This window comes from Rana temporaria, chromosome 3, assembly GCF_905171775.1.
Source record: "Rana temporaria chromosome 3, aRanTem1.1, whole genome shotgun sequence".
Classification (NCBI taxonomy): domain Eukaryota; kingdom Metazoa; phylum Chordata; class Amphibia; order Anura; family Ranidae; genus Rana; species Rana temporaria.
This window is the reverse complement of record NC_053491.1, coordinates 346033589-346054652: the sequence shown is the minus strand read 5'-3', so window position 1 is coordinate 346054652 and position 21064 is coordinate 346033589. Positions and strand designations below refer to the sequence as shown.

The window sequence follows — 21064 nt, the reverse complement described above, 5'->3', positions numbered from 1 at the left end:
GTTAAAAAAAATTCCCTGCATTTCTGCAAAATGCATAAAAAAACACATTTAGTGTGAATCAAGCCTCAAGGTGCTGGACTGGCCAAGCATGTCTCTAGAGCTAAACACTATTGATCATCTGTGGGGCATCCTCAAACGGAAGGTGGAGGAGCGCAAGGTCTCTAACATCCACCAGCTCCATGATATCTTCATGGAGGAGTGGAAGAGGACTCCAGTGGCAACCTGTGAAGCTCCGGTGAACTCCATGCCCAAAGAGGGTTAAGGAAGTGCTGGAAAATAATGGTGGCCACACCTAAATATTGACACTTTGGGCCCAATTTGGGCATTTTCTTTTTTTTTTTTTTTTTTCAAAATTGTTTATTTGTAAACAGGGACAAGGCCGCGCAGGCCGACATGGTACAACCATACACACAGCACACGTAATAGATTAGGTATACAACAACGAAAAGTAACAACTGTGCCAATTTATAGCAAAGTATCCGGATCACGCGACCGGTCCCCACATTTTCACTTTATTTCAAGAAAGACCCCCTAAAAGGGATGTGTACTATTCCATAGGGTAGAAAGTCAGAACTAAGGACAGAGAGAAAGAGAAGGAAAGAAGGAGCGGTCAAGGGTAGCAGAGGGGAAATGGGGGGGCTCCGGGGGTTAAACTCCCCGAGCACAGGCTCCCGAGGGGGGGGAGGGTTCCCTTACTTTGTGGTCTCCCTTACTGTTGTAGCAACGGTCTGAGGCGTGCAGATAGATGCTGGGAAGTATACGTTCACACGTCGGCTGCGGGCTCCCTCAGTGCTTGGCCCTCAGCTGAGTATATGAAGATATTCCACAGTTGCCAGGTATCAGTGAATTTTTCCTGTCTGTTTTGCGCTGTGAGGATAAGATCCTCCATGAGTTTTATCTCTTCCACCTTCGCGATCCACTGGGGGATCGTCAGCGGCCTTCCAATGGAGAGGAATGCAGGCCTCAATTTGGGCATTTTCACCTAGGGGTGTGCTCACTTTTATTGCCAGTGGTTTAGACATTAATGGCTGTGTGTTGAGTTATTTTGAGGGACAGCAAATTTACACTGTTGTACAAGCTGTACACTCACTACTAGCAAAGTGTTATTTCTTCAGTGTTGTCACATGAAAAGATATAATAAAATATTTACAAAAATGTGAGGGGTGTACTCACTTTTGTGAGATACTGTAGTTCACTTGGATGTTAAGTTGCACTGAGTGAATATTACTGGATAAAACAAATACTGTCTTAATTTCAGGCTGCAAACCAATAAAATGTGATTATTTTCTATACCCACTGTACCTCAAGACTAAATTATATACTAAAAAAGTGTAGTGCTCCGCTTCTTATAGTGGGGAAATCAAGATCTGAACAGGAGTGTACATTGCAAACTGGGCCCCCCTTTTATGCCTGTATAGAAGGGCGGTGGGACAGTGGCCTATAGAGGAACCGATCCCTCCATGCAACTGCTGGATGCCTGCTTCCCCACCTCTACTTTCCACAGACTTTTAGCGGCTGCAGGGGGGAAATGGAGGGCATCGGTTCCTCCACACGCTGCTCCCGCCGCCTCCCTATCGCTCTCCTACTGCCCTGGTTTCCTGTGTGCTTCCCTAGCCCCCCCTTCCCGGGGATCTGTCAGGATTTTAGTAACGGTGTAATTTACCGTCCCCTTTCTTGACTTGATGACTAGTACTTGAATAGGCAGACTGGTTTGAGATTATAGAAATACAACACAAATGCAAAAAAAACACTTGTTACAACCAAGGTATGCAGAATACCATCTCTGAGCGCACAACACATTGAGCCTTAAAGCAGGGGTTCACCCAAAAAAATCTTTTTAACATTACATTCAGCCGAGTTGTCACAATGACAATCGGCTGTTTTTTTTTCATTTTATCCCCGTACATACCGTATTTTCACCGCCGCTTCCGGGTATGTCTTCTGTGGGACTGGGCGTTCCTAATTGATTGACAGGCTTCCAACCGTCGCATACAGCGCCTCACGAGTTGCCGAAAGAAGCCGGACTGCGAGTCTGCTCTATACGGCGCCTGCGCACCGACGTTCGGCTTCCTTCGGCAACTCGTGACGCGCAGTATGCGAGGGTCGGAAGCCTGTCAATCAATTAGGAACGCCCAGTCCCGCAGAAGACATACCCGGAAGCGGCGGTGAAAATACGGTATGTACGGGGATAAAAAAAAAAAAAACAGCCGATTGTCATTGTGACAACTCGGCTGAATGTAATGTTAAAAATTTTTTTTTTGGGTGAACCCCCGCTTTATAACAGATGGCTACAGCAGCAGCAGACCACACCGGGTCACACTCCTGTCAGCCAAGAATAAGAAACTGAGGCTACAATTCGCACACCAAAATTGGACAATAGAAGTTTGGGAAAACGTTGCCTGATCTGATGTCTTGATTTCAGCTGCGACATTCAGTTGGTAGGGTCAGAATTTGGCGTAAACAACACAAAAGCATGGATCCATCCTGCCTGTATCAACGGTTCAGGCTGGTGGTGGTGTAATGGTGTGGGGGACATTTTCTTGGAACACTTTGGGCCCCTTAATACCAACTGAGCATGTTGCTGACCATGTCCATATTTTTATGTTTACAATGCTACAGTAAGATAATGGTCACTTTTACATTGCTCTATTCTGCATATGCAAAGATAATTTGTGCAAATGTATTATACATTTTGCTGTTATATTACTGTTACACAGAAAAAAACGATGCACAGGGTCACTTTAAAAACCCTTCAAGAATTCCATTATTCCTCTTTTCACCGACGCAGTACTCAAAGCAATATTAACGATGAGCGCTCCCTAGTTCAAAGAAAACCAGTTAAAAAGATAGCATTCTTTCTCAACGAAAAAAGAAAATTGTTATTTAAATGCATTCTTTAGCTACAAGCCCTTGAAATGAAATCCGGGCAAGCATAACTTAACATTTTATTGCAGTAGAAAATTGTTCCTTCTTGATTTTAATACATGGTATTTGATGGAGAGTATATTTTTTCTCCAAAATGGTTGACCAGCAACACATTCTATTGTAAATCTTGGTTTTCTACTAATTGCAGAAAAATTCCTTTCATTTATTTAAGATGTGCACCACGATCCTGCCAGTTTCATTTATTTTCTCTGGGGGTGGGGGGGGGATTCTTTCCTTTGAAATCTAATTCAATTCTAAATTACAGGGCAGGCATCAGAATTTGAATTGCAGCCTTCCAAATTTGCCATCCATTCAGGTTAATAGGATTGTGATCTATCAGCCTGTGTGTGCAATATTGGTTGTATTACAGCGAAATTGTATGTAAAACATTGTGTCCACTTCTCAAATTCACATATGGTTGTATAATGGGGAAGGAAATGGGCATGTCAACTGAATTATACAGATGGATGTTAAAGCTGAACTCTAGGCCAACTGCTAAATACACAGATGAAATAAATGTAAGGGAATTGTTTTTAGCTACCAAAGGATTTGTATTTCTGAGATTTCTTGGCAAACTGTGTCTGAAGAGCTGACTTTTCTCTAGTGATTGTAAATACTCTCATACACTTTTTTATTTTATTTTCAGTGATATATGTACCAACTCTGTGTAATGGTTTTGCAAAGAGCAGACCCGATTCTCCTCTTCTGGGGTCCTCCGCCGGCACTCCCGGCTCCTTCTCTTCTCGGTGAGCCACCATAGGAAGCTGCTTCCTATGGTGGCACACTTGTAGACTGGAACCCGAGCTGCTCTTTGTGTGTATATAGACACACAGTGCGACTCGGCCCCCCTCCCTCTCTATGTTCACAGGATTTGACTGACAGCACAAAGAGCCAATGGCTCCTGCTGCTGCCTGAGTCCCTGTGAGAAGAGGAAGAGAGGGGAGAGAAGAATGCAGCTGGGTACATTGCTACATTGGAAGATTGACAGGCTCAGGTACGTGTTTAGAGAAGGGGGGAGGGAAATAGTGGGGTGTTTTTTATATATTAATGCAGGGAATGCATTACGGTAAAAAAACACCAAGGCTTTAGAACAGGTATATGCAATTGGCGGACCTCCAGCTGTTGCAGAACTACAAGTTCCATGAGGCATAGCAAGACTGACAGCCACAAGCATGACACCCAGAGGTAGAGGCATAATGGAACTTGTAGTTTTGCAACAGCTGGAGGTCCGCTAATTGCATATCCCTGCTTTAGAACCACTTTAAGTGATACAACTGGGTCTTTTCTTTTAACCCAACCTGTAATTAGACAGTGACAGACTAATAAGCTCATCTGTCTGTCAATCTACTCTGACCTCTTGTCAACAGTGCTCCTTTTTTTGCACAGGAACACTGCAGCTTACCTCACTGGCTTTTAGTTTAGTCTCTCTCTCTCTCTCTCTCTCTCTCTCTCTCTCTCTCTCTCTCTCTCTCTCTCTCTCTCTCTCTCTCTCTCTCTCTCTCTCTCTCTCTCTCTCTCTCTCTCTCTCTCTCTCTCTCTCTCTCCCCCTCCCTCTCTCTCTCTCTCTCTCTCTCCCCCTCCCTCTCTCTCTCTCTCTCTCTCTCCCCCTCCCTCTCTCTCTCTCTCTCCCCCTCCCTCCCTCCCTCCCTCCCTCTCTCCCTCGCAGCAGGAGACACTGGCTCCCGCCGCTGTCAATCAAATCCAGTGACCCGAGGGGCGGCACAGACCCGCTGTCTGTGTCAATGGATGCAGCAGCAAGACTCGGGAGCACGCCCGCACGAGAGCCCTAAAGAAAAGCAGCTCTCCGTGGGGGCACTCGATTAAGAGTCGGGCCGCTCTATGCAAAACCCTTGCACAGAGCAGGTAAGTATAACATGTTTGTTATTTTAATTTTTTTTTTTTTTTATAAAAACAAACCTTTTACAATCAATTTTAAGTCTTTCAAAATGTTCCTGATCTCGGAAGCAGGCAGGTCGCCATCTATGATGTGTGTGTGTGTGTGTGTGTGTCTGAAGCCCGCTCATGTCTTTTTCTGGGATTCGTGCAGCTGGCTACTCAGCATGCACCTCCCGATCCCTTGCCTGTTCATGACAGTTGATTGCAGGCATGTATTCAAATACCCCATGATTTTTAGGCTTCCCAAAACTATTTAGCACTGAACACCGGGGTGCCTTGGAAACATTGAGAGTGTAAAAAAAGACTGGAAACTCTGCTTTCTTTGCCAGGTCCGTACGTCGTATTGACCTGACAGCCGGGGGGGGGGTATTGCACAAAATCTGGTGGCTGCAGCCACCTTACCGTGCTCCGCTTGCCTATTGGTCGGGCCTGGGAGCTCTGTGGTGGGTGCCGGCGGCTGGAAGGGAAGGAGAAGAGCGGACACACGTCCGCTCTCCTCCTCGCGACCCGAAAAATCGACCTTGCATATCTCAATAAAAAGCACCTGTTACCATGTCAAAAACGGCACATAGAGGATTTTTTGTCCCCCTACGTGATGAAAATAAAATATAATTTTTCCTTCTTTTTTTTTTTGCAAAAACAAAATTGGTTACACACAAGCACATAAAATCCTCTATTCCCTTTTTTTGTAGCCCACATATACACACAAGCACGAACGTAAAAGCATGCGTTGGTGCGCCTAAACGTGAAAACGTTGATTGCGATACACATGTTACATATTGCCATGTACGCCGAAGTGAGAGCAATAATTCTAACACAAGATCTCCTCCATAACACTAAACTGATACCTATAGGGGGCTTTTGAAGTGTCGCCTATAGAAAATATAGGTTTGACGTATTGGGTATCCATTTACTCGGCGCAAACCTCGTCTTTTATATTTTACCAAAAATTTGGCTAGTTTATTCAGTTTCAAGTTTGTGTGTTTTTTACAAAAATGTTGCGTTTTCTAGACCTTTGCGGTAGTATAGTGTGACATAAAAAATTGGAACTATAGCTATTTTTTTATTCTCTAGGCTATCTGCTTTCAGAAAATTTGTGGGTTTTGTGTAATCTTCAAGCCTAAATTTTTTTTTTTTACTTTTGCAAAAAAATGCAAAAAGGGCCCTGGCAGCGAAAGGGTTAAAATTTACATCAGAAACATTAAAGTGAACTCTAACCATGTGTCAAGTATAAATTTAGTGGTACAGTGTCATAAATCCAGGTAACCATATGTGTTGATATTTAGTTAAATTCAGGTACCTAAAATTTACACTTGGGCCCCTTTTACACCTATACGACTTGTCCCACGATTTGTGATGGCAAGGTAGCATGACAAGTCATTTCCCATGATTTCCAATGACAAGCATTCATATTAGTACGACTTCAATTATTTCCGACTTCAAAGTAGTCCTTGCACTGCTTTGGTCCGATTTTGATGCCACTTACACAGGCATTCCCTGAAATTGCGGTAAAGTTGCACAAGTGTGAAAGGGGCCTTAAAGGGCAAATGTATTTTAAAAAAGTCCTGTAATTCTTCGTATCCCACCTGATCTTACTTGCCATAACATCCTCCACCCTAGCTTCATACTTAACTCTGTAGTAGCAAAGCTTCCTGCTTCAGTGTTTATTCCAGCTTGCCAGGAATCCTCTTTAGCACTGCACACCCTTAAATGCTAAGCCCTTCTAGACTTGTATGAGGTTGGAGCTGCTTCACAGTATGGCTCTATACAACATCTACATTCAGGTTATTAATAAACACAAAGGTGCCATCATGATGGAATTTTAGGTTCATCAGTATTAGTAGAACCTGTGTAAGGCTGGGTTCACACTACGGTTTTCCCGTCCGTCAGTCGCATACGATTTCAGTATTGAAAACGTACGGGCCCGGACGGGAAAACGTATAGATAGACAATGCATTGCAAATCGTATGCACTCAGATGCATCCGGGTGCGTACGATTTGCTGGCAAAACGTTTTTTAAACGTACGCAAAACCGTGTTCAACCACGGTTTTGCGGTCGTTTTTAAAACAGTTTGGCAAACGCATACGTTTTCCTTTAACATTAATGTCAATGGAAAACGCACATATGTGCGGTTCCATACGTTCCCGTCCGTTTCAGCCGCATACGGTTTTTCATATAAATCGTATGCGGCTGACGGACGGGAAAACCGTAGTGTGAACCCAGCCTAACAGCTCTTTATTACATTCATGATAAGGCCTTCTGCTTTTAATATTCCGATGTAAATTACATAATTCAATTATCCTGATTTTGCCTTCATTAACTGGATTTGGTATACAGTAAAACCTTGAATTGCGAGCATAATTCGTTCCAGTAACATGCTTGTAATCCAAAGCACTTTGTATATCAAAGCATTTTTTTTACAGGGTATAAAAAGAGAAGAGAGGCACCTCTAAGGCTGCATTCACACCTCTGCGACAAGATACGCCGCGTACGCGGCGTATTTTGCCGCGAGTGTGTAACTTTTTTTTTTTAAAACAAAGTCTTCCCATTGCTTTGTATGGCCGAACGCCAATGCCGCCTGAAAAAAAGGGTCCGGGACTTTTTTTTTCAGGCGTACGGCGTCTATGAGATGTGAACCATCTCATAGACAGCAATGGGAATTCTCCCCTCCAGCGGCACGAGCGTCCGGCGTCGGGCGTTTTGTCGCGGAGGTGTGAATGGGGCCTAAGTGTAGCAATAAGTTGCTAAATGTTGTACCTTCATTAAATGTAACCATATTGCTACACTTAGAGGCTCCCGTCTTCTTTTTTATACTCAGTTGTGACAGGACGCTACTCTTATATCAAGACATCGCTTGTATATCAAGGCAACATTTCTTAAAACATTTTGCTTGTCTTGCAAAACGCTCTCAAACCAAGGTTTTACTGTAGTGTCTACTATGAATAGAGAAAATGAGTGATGTCATGCAAGGAATGTGGCCTGTCTATGCTCTTGTATATACTTTGACAGATTACATAATCTTCTCAGTGATGATCACTTGTCAATAAAGACTTGCTAAAGGATAATATCTACAATTTGTAAATCTGATCTCTACAAAGGTAATGATGCATCTGCTTCTTGTCTGTTTAGTTGGACATTAAGTATATTGATGTCAGATTATTCCGACGAATTCTGAGTGAAGCAGGTTAACCTGCAAGATGGTGGGATGAAATTCTCCACATTGTACAGTGGCAGAATCCAAGGCTTGTGAGAGGTCACTGTTTCGGGCAATGCATGTCTAAACATACAGTTTAATGACCTGTATGTAACTGCGCAGCTAATTGTATGTTAATTGCAGCAGTCTTATAATTGAAAGGTCGTTGGCCTCAGTGCATAAAGCTGACAGTTCTTTAAGACATCACTGGAGCTTGACATTTCTCTGTAGCTTCATGGGAAGGTTATAAATGTGTAGTTTTTTGCACATTCTGAAATTTTTCTGGTATAATTGCATATTGAATGCACACATGGTGTTAATTTTATTATTGTATGTACTGTATATTACCTTCTGTGACGCACTAGGAGTGCTGAGAGAGAGAGAGAGGGCACACTGGGGCAAATCACATGGAACCTGGCGCATTGGCGGTTATTGAGGAACTGGGAGGTATGGGAGGGATGGCATTAGGACACAGCCAGCACTGGGAGAGAGTCCACAGAGTTGCAATGGGTACATCATGGATAAACAGTTCCTGGAGTGGCAATGGGCACAGCATGAAAGACAGTTAATGGAGTAGCAGTGACCACAGCACGGATAAACAGTTCATGAGTAACTATATCATCCAGCAAGGGGACATTATTCTCAGGGCAGTATTAGACACAGCATGAGTTAAGTGTCCATGGAGAAGTAAATATGGCACAGCAACAGGGAAACTGTACACAGGGCAACAATAGGGCATGGCAAGGGAAAATGATCCTCAGAGTGGTAATATGGCACAGCAGGGGGAGGTGATCCTCAGGGCAATGGAATAGCGGATCAAGGGTTATGTGTCCATAGAGAGGAAGTAAGGAACTGCAAAAAGGAAACCATCCATAGGGCATCAATAAGGCATGGCAAGGGGAAAGGAATCTCAGTTAATATGTTGCAGTAAGGGGAGAGCAGGGAGGGTTCAGGGGCTCAAGCTCAAATTGCTGGCCCTGGGTTGCCGGTGAGCACCCTGGACTTGGACCAGAAACCAAGGAGGGCAGAGGACACAGACAGAGAGGCAGCTGGGTAATGAAAGGCAGCCTCTGGAGGTCTGACCTCAGTCTGGAGTCCTCACAGGCATATGTAGTATCCAGGGTGACTGGCAATAGAATTCTGGCACGGTTTCCCCCAGGTAGATATACTATACCTGAGCTGGGGCGTGATCCCACGCTTTAGCATGAGATTGCCCAGGCAACAGGCTCTGCCCCCTCCCAGCGCAGCCATGTCAGGCATGCAGCCTGGGGCGAGTTCTTTGTCTTCCAGCTGGGCACAGCGCAGGAAGAAGAGTGTGCTGTACTCGCTAGATCCAGGCACCTGGGGGAAGGAGGTCTGCGGCCATTGGGAGGAAATTAATACACCGGCCGCAGCAGGGGATCCGACAGCCTGGCATCTTAGACAGAAGGTGTGGAGTGGCAGGAATTGTGTGCGAGAGGCCAGGTGTTGGCTGCTCCTTGCACATATATGGAGCACACAATCCCATTGCACTGCTATGTACTAAGAAGTTATAATGAACAGATTCATTGTGCATAATATTCCCATCCATTTAGGTATTTTGAGAGGACAGTTGTTAATTTCCATTTACCTAAAGGGCATGTTTCTGCTTTTTGTGTAGAAATATCTTTGTTTAAGAGATATTTATCTTGGATTCTTGCAATTCTATTGTCAACAGTACCCTGGTTATTAGCCTTTTGACAAAAATGTGCTACAGTGTTCAGCCTGCAGATGTTACTATAAGCTCTGAGCGTTTCTTCAGAGCTAGCTATGACATCTCTGGGTTTATTTACTAAAGGCAAGTCCACTTTTCACTACAAGTGCACTTGGAAGTGAAGTCGCTGTAGATCTGAGGGAGTGATGCAAGGAAAATAAAAAAGAGCAGAGAGCTTCCCCTCATTTCAGATCTTCCCCCCTCCGATCTTAAGCGACTGCACTTTCAAGTGCACTTGCAGTGCAAAGTGGATTTGCCTTTAGTAAATCAACCCCATAGACTATAGACTTGATCTAGAAAGTAATGCAGCTTAATTAAAGCGGTGTTCCACCTATTTTTCTGTTTATTAAAAGTTGTCGGCTACAAAAAAGTGTAGTTGCTGACATTTAATAAACCCACACTCACCTGTCCCACGGTCCAGCGATGTGGCTGCCCAAAGCCTCTGTTCTCTCCCCAGCGTTGGCTTCACCAGTGTGGGCACCCAGCTGTGACAGCTTGTGGATTCACAGCCGAGAGCGCACTGCGCTAGGCACTGATTGGATGAGCAGGTAGTGAGACCCAACTCTGTGCTTCTGTTTGCACGAAGGATGAGCTCCGGCGTGTTCGCAAAGACCACATGCAGAGCCCGCCAGGAAGTTGGCGCTGCGCTAATAACGGGCAGTGAGACATTTTCCCGATGCGAGGCTGCAGAGATCGGGAAATGTCTGACTGCCTGTGATTAGCGCAGCGCAGTGCCAACTTCCTGGTGGGCTTTGAGAACACGCCGGTGCTCATCCTTAGTCTGCACGTCTCAGAACACTAGCTACTTAAGGAACTCCAATGCTCCTGAAAAGTAAATATTACAGCAGTATCTGCATTCATTTAGTTCAGGTAGAAATGCAGATAAGGTTGGAATGACACTAGTGTATTTGAAGAATATACTGTAAATTACGCAAATGTGATAGATTTTTGCACGCTCCTTTTATGAACAAAGTAAAAAAAAAAAAGACAAGTACTATAGCCATAAAGAAAAAAACCCTTTCAGTCTTGACAATTGTCTCTTTAAATTTTGCCCAACACAAATCATCGGAAAAAACTGTATTCTTGCCTCGGCCTCGTCTAAAAACTTAGGACCAGCGCGGTGTCCATCAGGAAACAAAAACTCGATTTGAATCATGAATAATTTTTTTTTTTTTTTTTTTATTGCAGATTTTTTTGGGGCCCAAGTTCTACTAAGTATAGCTATTTATTTATTTTTATATGTGTTTTAGTTAGTGATTTTCTGCACAGTCCCATGTGCATTGTGCTTATTTATTTATTTTTGTTGTTTTGTAGCTGTGCTATTGTTAGTCTGGTGGTTTAGTCGCCATTTAACAGGTTGTGCATTATTATTATACAGGATTTATAAAGCGCCAACAGTTTATGCAGTGCTTTACAATATTAATTTGGGACAGTACCATTACTATACAGTTCAATACAGATAGAATAGGAGGGCCTTGCTCATGGAACCTACAATATAAAGGGAGGGGAAGGTGGTACAAAAGGTAATTGTTGCACTGGATGATCTGATGGAGGTGACTTTGGTACAGTTCTTGGGTTGAGGTAGGGTAGGCTTCACTAAATTAGAGAGTTTTCAAGGATTCCCCAAAGACGGAAAGAGTAGGAGCAGACAGGACATATTGGGGCAGGGAGTTCCAGAGGATGGTAGAGGCTCTGGAGTAGTCCTGGAGGTGAGCATGGGAGGAGGTAACAAGGGAACTAGAGAGCAGGAAGTCTTGGGAGGATCGGAGAGGATTATTTGCCCAATATCTGCAGATGAGGTTGGTAATGTAGCTGGGGGTGATATTGTGGATGGTCTTGTATGTTGTGGTTAGTATTTTGAATCGTCACAAATTATCAGCTGTTGAAGAACTGTTAAAATTCTACAAATCAAAAAAATAAAACCAGACCATTCTATAATCTGTATGGCATATACTACAGTCATTCTTATCCTTTCCAGATTCTACCTTTGGAGAATAAGATGAAGATCCCCCATCAATTTCCTGTTGTGTTGTATGTTGGCATGGGTATCGTCACTGTTCTTTACATCAGCATGGGTACACTTGGATACTTGCGTTTTGGCTCCATGATACAGCCTAGCATTACTCTGAATTTACCAAATTGCTGGTAAGTTGGGGGGACAACTTGTCCATCTCTACCTGTCTATGTATTTTATCTGTCTGTAAAATATAGTAGTCAAATTAAAAATGCATTTGTGGGTCTTCTGTATAAAAGGTTAATCTTCCTTTTTTTTAAGTGCAACCTAAATGGTTATGCAGTTACAGATCTTGCACACAAGGAGCCTTAATTATGTTGTATTTTTCAGTACAGGTTAAATGCAAAAAAATAATTTTTGAAACCCTGTTTAACATAAATAAAATTTACATTTACAGCAGGTGCTAAAACAGAAAAAAAGTTTACTTTTACTGCAATACTCGCATCCTCTCCTATGCTATTCCTTGAAGACTTATTGCTCCCTGCTGCTTATGATGCTAGTCTTTTGGTGGGACTGTCCATTTCTAAAAGGAAAAAGAAGGACCTTGTGGCATGTGACTAAAGAGAAGGAATATGTTTACAAGAAATGTATGGTTCCCCCCCCCCCAAAAAAAATCGATCTGATGCTTCATCTGCCCCCACCTCCTCTACACTGAGAGCTGAGCGATAAAACTCCTTCAGATCGCTCATTTTCCCCTCCACTCTGAGCACAGAGCGGTGACTTTAAGTCACTGGCTCTCTGCTTTGTCCTTCCAGCACTCACTGCAGCGTTGGGCTGTGCCCGGGGCAGAATGGCTGGCTTGGTCTCCTAGCGGCTTGTGAGAGGCTGAGCCAGGCTGCTTTTTGAATCCTGACTGTAAATTTGGGGTTGATCCAGCGCATGGACCAGCTGTGGAGGGACCGAACTGCACTCTGTGATCCATAGATGTAGGGCCAGCCCCCAGACAGGGGAAGGAGATGAACCTTATGCCCAAATTCAAGTTGACCTATAAACTTTGACTTGTTCACATCAAATGTGCTGAATTGAGGGGAGCTGACCCTGCTGGGAGAACACAGGGATTATAGCCACTGGGAATAATCACATGCCGAAAATCTGATGTGGCGGTTGTACCCAAGTAAGTCGATGGATTGACTTGGGTGCGTTTAGCCTGCCCATTGATGGTTTGAATCTCGGCTGGTACTGGCTGATATGACTGAAATTCGAACCATCTATAGCAGGCTTAAGGTGGGCTTTACATAAGTGACAAACAAATTAAAGCCTCGTACACACGATCGGAATTTCCGACAACAATTGTTCGATGTGAGCTTTTGGTCGGAAATTCCGACCGTGTGTATGCTCCATCGGACATTTGCTGTCGGAATTTCTGACAACAAATGTTTGAGAGCTACTTCTCTATTTTTCCGATGGCAAAAGTTTGTCTGTATGCAATTTCCGATGAACAAAAATCCTACGCATTCTTGGAATCAATTCAACACATGCTCGGAATCATTGAACTTCATTTTTCTCGGCTCGTCGTAGTGTTGTTTGTCACCGTGTTCTTGATGTTCGGAATTACAGACAACATTTGTGTGACCGTGTGTATGCAACACAAGTTTGAGCTAACATTCCTTCGGGAAAAAAAGCCACGTTTTTGTTGTCGGAAATTCTGATCGTGAGTACGCGGAATAACTTCAGCTAACTCTCTTAAGCAGTTACAGGAAGTTTTCTTTCCTTTTTAAAAGAGGTTTTAACTAAATGAATAAAAACTGACCATTGTAGCATTTCTGTCAGTATTAAAATGGTTTGTCTCAACACTATTAACTTCCATATTTGCTGCACAGCCTGGTCTGTTAACTAAATATGAAAAAAAGTTATAGGGGGGACTTAGGAACACAAAGACAGCTCTGTTAATGCTAGCGGCAGATTTTATGACATACAGGTGAAACTCGAAAAATTTGAATATTGTGCAAAAGTTCATTTATTTCACTAATGCAACTTAAAAGGTGAAAATAATATGAGATGGACTCATTACATGCAAAGCAAGATAGTTCAAGCCATGATTTGTCATAATTGTGATGATCATGGCTTACAGCTCATGAAAACCCCAAATCCACAATCTCAGGAATTTGAATATTGCATGCAATCAATAAAACAAGAATTGTACATGGAGCAATATCGGACCTCTGAAAAGTCAGGAAAAGGCCATTCAAAAGTGTTGGACTTTCACAAGGAGTGGACTGAGGCTGGAGTCCGCATCAAGAGCCACCACACACACACAAATGCTGGACATGGGCTTAAAATGTCGTATTCCTCTTGTCAAGCCACTCCTGAACAACAAACAACTTCAGGAAGCGTCTTACCTGGGCTAAAGACAAACAAACCAAACATATTTTGCATCTCATTTGGAAACCAAGGAGTTAGAGTGTGGAGGAAGAATGGAGAGGCACACACTGCAAGATGCTTGAAGTCCAGTGTGAAGTTTCCACAGTCTGTGATGATTTGGGGAGCCATGTCATCTGCTGGTGTTGGTCCACTGTGCTTCATTAAGTCCAGGGTCAACGCAGCCATCTACCAGGAGATTTTGGAGCACTTCACACTTCCTTCCACAGACAAGCTCTATGGGGATGCCGACTTCATTTTCCAGCAGGACTTGGCACCTGCCCACACTGCCAAAAGCACCAAAACCTGGTTCAATGACCGTGGGATTACGGTGCTTGATTGGCCAGCAAACTCGCCTGACCTGAACCCTATGGAGAATCTATGGGCATTGCCAAGAGAAAGAGGAGAGACATGAGACCGAACAATGTGGAAGAGCTGAAGGCCGCTATTGAAGCATCCTGGTCTTCCATTACACCTCGGCAGTGTCACAGGCTGATAGCTTCCATGCCACGCCGCATTGAGGCAGTATTGCTGCAAAAGGGGCCCAAATCAAGTACTGAGTACATATGCATGCTTATACTTTTCAGAGGTCCGATATTTTTCTATGTACAATCCTTGTTTTATTGATTGAATTTAATACTTTGTACAAAATCCTTTGTTGGTAATGACAGCTTCAAGACTCCTCCTGTGTGGAGAAACTAGTCGCATGCATTGCTCAGATGTGATTCTGACCTATTCTTCTGCACACACAGGCCCAGATTCACGTAGATCGGCGCATCTTTATGCCGGCGTAGCGCATCTCATTTGCGTTACGCCGACGTAACTTAGAGAGGTAAGGTCCGTATTCTCAAAGCAAATGCGTCCAATTTTGCGCAGGCGTAACGTAAAATTGTTGGCGTAAGCCGGCAAAAATCAAAGTAGGAAGGAAGTGGGCGTGATCTATTTAAATGAAGCGTGACCCCATGCAAATGAAGGGCCGAACGAACGGCGCATGCGCCGTGACTGTATGTCCCGCGCCCCTCTGCGCATGCTGACAACTATGCCCGGCGTAAATCCTAAGTTACGCCGGCCCATCGTTTACGCCCAGGGCATAAATACGCCCAGACATGCGCCCGTCGAGTGCAAAAGTATACCTGTCTGTTAGTGGTGTAAGTACTTTTGCTCTCTTCCTGTTGACCATGTCTGCTCGGAGTAGTGGGAATAGGAAGAAAAACGTTTCCCCAGAGGAGAGGGCCATCATAATATCGGCCATGGAGAGATATGATGCTCGCCTCCATGGGGCACAGAGTAAGGACACCAGCAAGGGGAAGAGCGATGAGATCCTTATGCGGATACCCACCCAGGTCAATGCCCTAGGGAATGAGGTGAGGAGGCCCCAGGACATTGCCAAGAAAATGAATGACCTGCGCAGGAAGGTCAAGGAGAAGCTGGGCAATATGAGGCATGCCAGGGGTACTGGAGGTGGACCAGCCTCTACTATTCGGCTGACTTCTGAGGAGCAGGTGGTTGCCCCGGTGCCTTGAGAGGGAGTTGAGGGCTATGACTCAGTTGAGCCGGCCTTGAGGACAGGTAAGTGTGTTTTTTCTCCTATCTGGTGTGTAGCATGTGAGGGGGTGGAAGGGAACACGTGCCAACTGTGTGGGTCCACCAACATGTGAATGTTTTGCGTCATCTGCAGATGTCCAGGAGGGAGCTGGGCCGTCTGGTGCCTCTGCCCGTCCCATACCTTCATCCCCTGATCATCATGCCCCTGACCCCCTGGGAAGCCAAGAGGCATTGGTGGAGGGGAGTGGTGCCCATACCTCCACTGAAGAGGTGATTGAGGAGGATGCGCTCCATATGGGTGAGGAGGTGTGCCTTTTATTTGGAGGAGTCCTCCCTCTCGGCTGATCCGTCCCGGACATCAAGCCTCATCTCATCCAGCCCCTCAGGATCCATCCCCAACCCACCCACTCCCTCAAGTGCCTCCCCGTATGCCAGGGCTCAAGCCTTTCCTGGCCCCAGGAAGGCAACCAGGAAGACCAGGGGGGTTCCTGACTTCCTGCCTGAAAATCTAACCATGGCCCAGGACTCTCAGACCCGCCATATGGGTGAGATGGCCGTGGAGATGAGGCGAGTGGCAGACAGCCTGGCCTCCACGGGACACATCAATGACGCCCTGCAAGATGTGTCTGGCAACACTGCAGCTGTGATCACCTGCCTGGGGGAGCTGGCCACAATGGCTACCCTTGTGGCAGAGGTGAGGTCCCTGACTGAGGTCGTCCAGGACAACACAGCTGCCATTGAGGCGGAGGGGAGACAGTCGCGGCTGGTGCAGTCAGAGACTAACACCATCCTCACCTGCATTGCCGTGGCTTTAGAGGGCAGGCCTCCAGCCAGGGAGAGACCAGTGGATGCTCCTCCACCTGATGCCCCCACCTGAGCCTTCTACCAGGCACTAAGGAGCCGTGGCCGTGGCAGCAGGCTTGGCCCACGACAGGGCAACTGATTATTTGGGTTTGCCTTTTTTTGTGCTCTGGTGAAGAGCGTTTTTGTTTTGTTACAATCACTGCACACGGTTAGGCGTGCAGATTATAGTGTGACTGGTGTGTGAATGGGGGGGTGACACTCCTGCCAACAAAGGGGTATCACCCTCGGTCGTTGGGGAGAAGTTATCCCCACGACCCGTGTGAATGTGGTATGAATGGTCAGCGAAATAATTGGAGCCCATGCATGGCGTTGCTGCTCCCAAGTCCTGCATGTTGGACTTGGGCTAATCCAATGTGATGTGTATGTGGTTGTATGTGAGCTAGGGACCACAGTGGTGTGCATGCGTGCATTGTCCTTGTGCCATGATGAATGTGTGTGTTTAACGTGCAAAGATACGTTCCACGAGACAACTCCTGACTGCTGTTCCCTCAGCAGACGGGGTAGCCTCGGGCAGGGGGGGAATGTCTGGTTCGGGGGTCAGGTCATCACGTATGTCAATTTCCAGGCCCTTTCTCTCGGCAAAGTTGTGCAGAATGCAACATGCCCCGATGATCTGGCACACAAAGTTTGGGGAATACAACAGGGTCCCCCCAGACTTATCCAGGCATCGGAAACGGGACTTCAGGATGCCAAATGTGCGTTCCACCACTGCACGGGTACGTATGTGTGCAGCATTATAGTTTTGCTCTCCTGTAGTTTGGGGATCCCGGAATGGAGTCATGAGATGGGGCCCAAGTGCATATGCAGAGTCACCTGGAAGGGAAAAGACAGGAGGATGTTGGTCGTGCATGTGCCCCTCGTATTGTCTGCATCATGGGGTCGGACAGTCATGCCTGACACCCATGTCACTCACCAACCAGCCAGCTGTCCCCATACACGTTCTGTTCAAATTCTGTTGGGGTATTGCTTTGACGGTATATGTAGCTGTTGTGGCTGGACCCTGGGTGTTTGGCACGGACGTGCCATATGAGCCCTTGGCCATCGACTATCACCTGTACGTTGATGGAATTCCAGTGCTTACGATTGCGGTATATGTGCTCTGTGGCACAGGTGGGCCGTAGTGCTACATGTGTTGCAATCAAAAGCCCCCACGGTGAGTGGGAATCCTGCAATTCTGACAAAATCCGCCTTATTCCGCAGGTGCTCCTGGGTGGGTCTGATGATGTGGTGGGACATGCGTCTGAGTATTGCAGGGACAACCTGGTGCACACATCTGCTCATGCTGGTTTGTGACATCCCATCCACAACTCCACTTGTACGCTGAAAAGATCCACTGGCGAGGAAATGATTGTTGCCAGTACCTTGACCAGTGGCTGCACTGCATGTGAGCAATGTGTCTGGCTGGTGATGTCATCCTGCAGGGTTGTGGCTAATTCCAGGATGGCAGCAGTGTTGAATCTGAAGATGCGATACACCTCCGAATCGCCCATGCCGAAGACGTTCATGCGCGTTCGGTATATCCTCTCCCGTGCCCTTCTCCTTCTACGCGCCTGGGCACACACTAGTAGTGCTATGACCATGCCTTCCCCTGGCATGTTGGCATACAGATGTGTTGTTCTGCAAGTGTGGTTGCTCAGCTCGTCCATAACGGTGCTGCTGAAGCTGCTCTCCAGCTGACCTGCACACGTCTGGTGCAAAGTTACCCCTGCTTTATGAGAGGTAACTTTAGGCCGGACGTACAGCTTACGCGCACCGCGCGTAGCCTGCGTCGGGTGGACGTACGTTCGGAAATCGGCGTATCTCCCTCATTTGCATATTTGAATAGGAAATCAATGGGAGTGCAAGATGCGCCCAGCGTAAATATGCGCCCACGCTACGCCGGCGTAGAAAAGTTACGTCGGTCGGAAGAAGCCTATTTTCATGCGTATCTGGTTTTGTGGGTACAGCGCATAGATACACCGGCGTATATATACACTTACGCAGCGCATCTCGAGATACGCCGGCGTAACTTCTTTGAGAATCTGGGCCACAGTCTTAAAGGTTCCATGGACCTCTTCTGTGAACTCTGATCTTTAGTTATTTCCATCGATTTTCTATTGGATTCAAGTCAAGTGATTGGCTGGGCCATTCTAGCAGTTTTATTTTATTTCTTTAAAACCAACTCAGTTTCCTTGGCTTTGTGTTTGGGGTCATTGATTGTCTTTCTGAAATGTCCACCCTTGTTTCATCTTCATATATCTGGTAGATGGCAGCAGAGTTTTATCAAGAATGTCTAGGAACATTTTTCCATTCATCCTTCCTTTTAATGATATGACGTTTGCCAGTATCATATGCTGAAAAATCGATCCACACCATGATGTTCCCACAATTTCACTGTTGGTATGGGGGTGTTTTTGGGGTGATGTGCAGTTCCATTTGACGTCCCAACATGGTGTGTATTATGGCATCCAAAGAGTTCAATTTTGGTCTCATCTGACCACATCATATTCTCCCAGAATTTCACAGGCTTGTCTAAATGTTGTGCAGCAAACTTTAAACAAGCTTCAACATGCTTTTTCTTCAGCAATGGAGTCTTGTGTGGTGAGCGTGCATACAGGCCATGGCGGTTGAGTGCATTACTTATTGTTTTCTTTGAAACAATTGTACCTGCTAATTCCAGGTCTTTCTGAAGCTCTCCACAAGTGGTCCTTGGCTATTGGACAACTCTTCTGATAATTCTTTTCAGTCCTCTATCAGAAATCTGGGGGTTTATGGTGAAATTATGTTCTTTCCACTTATGGATTCTGGCCCCAACAGTGCTTGCTAAAACATTTAGAAGTTTAGAAATCCTTCTATAACCAATACGTATGTTTTGCAACAATAAGGTTGCGAAGGACTTGATGGAGCTCTTTGCCTTTTACCCATCAGGAGAGGTTTGTGTGACACCTAGGTAGTTCGACACCTTTTTATAGACCATCAGTTGAGACTGAACCAGCTGATATTAATTTGCACTGACAAAGGTCAGGATTGCTTTCTAATTACTGATAGATTTCAGCTGGTGTCTTGGCTTTCCATGACTTTTTGCACCTCCCTTTCTTCATGTGTTCAATGATTTTTCCCCTTGTCATTCCATTTTTATTACACATAACGTAAAGCGGAGTTCCACCCTAAAAAAAAAAAAAACCTTTTCATCAACAGCTTCCCTTTTAATATAAAAAAAATAATCTGTAAAAAAAAATATATATATATATATATATATATATTTGACCTTGTAAATAGCTGTTACTAGGCAGATTTCCTAATCTGCCTAGTTCCTAGTCCATGGTGGATGAACTTCCATTCCTAACCCCCCATGGCTTCCTGGGAAATGATGACACAACACTAATTTCCTAGGAGTCTATTGCTGTTAATCGCGTTATTTCCATACAGGAAATTACACGATTAAGGTTGTCATAACAGGGCAGCACGTTCCTCCTTCGCCGCCCATTGTCATGGCAATCCAAGCTACGAGCGCCGTTATATTGCGAAAGCACCTCGCTCGGAAAATGCAGGAAGACGCATGAACTGGGCTTCATAATGCCCACAGCAAAAATGGAAACTGCCACAAGATCAATGACAAGATATCAGACAAGTGCAGGGGTGGACTGACAACTCATGGGGCCCCCGGGCAATAGAAGATTATGGGGCCCCCGGGCTTACAGATGGCCACCACACCAGGAGGCATTGCATAGGCAGGGCAGCTAAAATTTAGGATTTTCACATCAAAAGCATGTGCCCGAGAGTCCCAATGGTCAGTCCGCCCCTGGGTAAGTGTTTGATGAATATTTATAGTAAAGTATTTGAGATTACAAAAAAAAAAAAAATGTATGCCCGAAACCCTGCTTTAATTTCTGAACTTTTTTTGTTTTGGTTTCTTTATATGTATTCGTTGTTACCGACATGTGGTGAAAATGTCATGGCAATTGCACCTTTAGAAATATATTTACCTAGAAAAATGGTGACGTGTTTAATAGTTATTTTAAGTATTGAACACGTCATGTGGAATGTTGGAATATTACACGAACCACATTTTTAACATGTAGATTGAGGATTGTTTTATAATGCTTCCTATACTGCATGCCACATTTTGTCTTGTTTTTGCTTTTTTTTGTTGTATAAAACTTGAAGAGCTTGGTTCTTCTTTAATAAAGAATACCATAAAGAAAAAAATATTAAGTTTGAAAAGCATAAGTAGGAAACGCGCTTTTTTGATATTTTAGGCTCACTCACTTTTTCTATCTTTCACAGGCTATACCAATCTGTGAAACTGCTGTATTGCTTTGGGATCTTTATCACATTTGCATTACAATTCTATGTTGCTGCAGAAATCATAGTCCCCACTGCCACCTTTAGGGTGTCTGAACGCTGGACGCTATTGGTGGATCTGAGTGTGAGGGCAGCTCTGGTTTGTATAACATGTAAGTTTGTCTTCAATTGTTTTATTTTATTTTATATATCTTTTTAAGACTAACTCAATGGTTATTTCTTTACATGAATGTGTGTATACACAGCCTTATA

General features: G+C 44.8%; 1 protein-coding gene across 1 annotated transcript in view; it reads left to right on the top strand.

Annotated features, from left to right (window-relative positions):
- Positions 1 to 21064, top strand: part of LOC120932615 (proton-coupled amino acid transporter 1-like) — a 116846-nt gene that overhangs the window by 67848 nt on the left and 27934 nt on the right. The window contains exons 9-10 of the mRNA XM_040345129.1: positions 11726 to 11892; positions 20795 to 20964. Coding sequence (XP_040201063.1) covers positions 11726 to 11892; positions 20795 to 20964 — 337 coding nt within the window. The remainder of the gene's footprint in view (positions 1 to 11725; positions 11893 to 20794; positions 20965 to 21064) is intronic.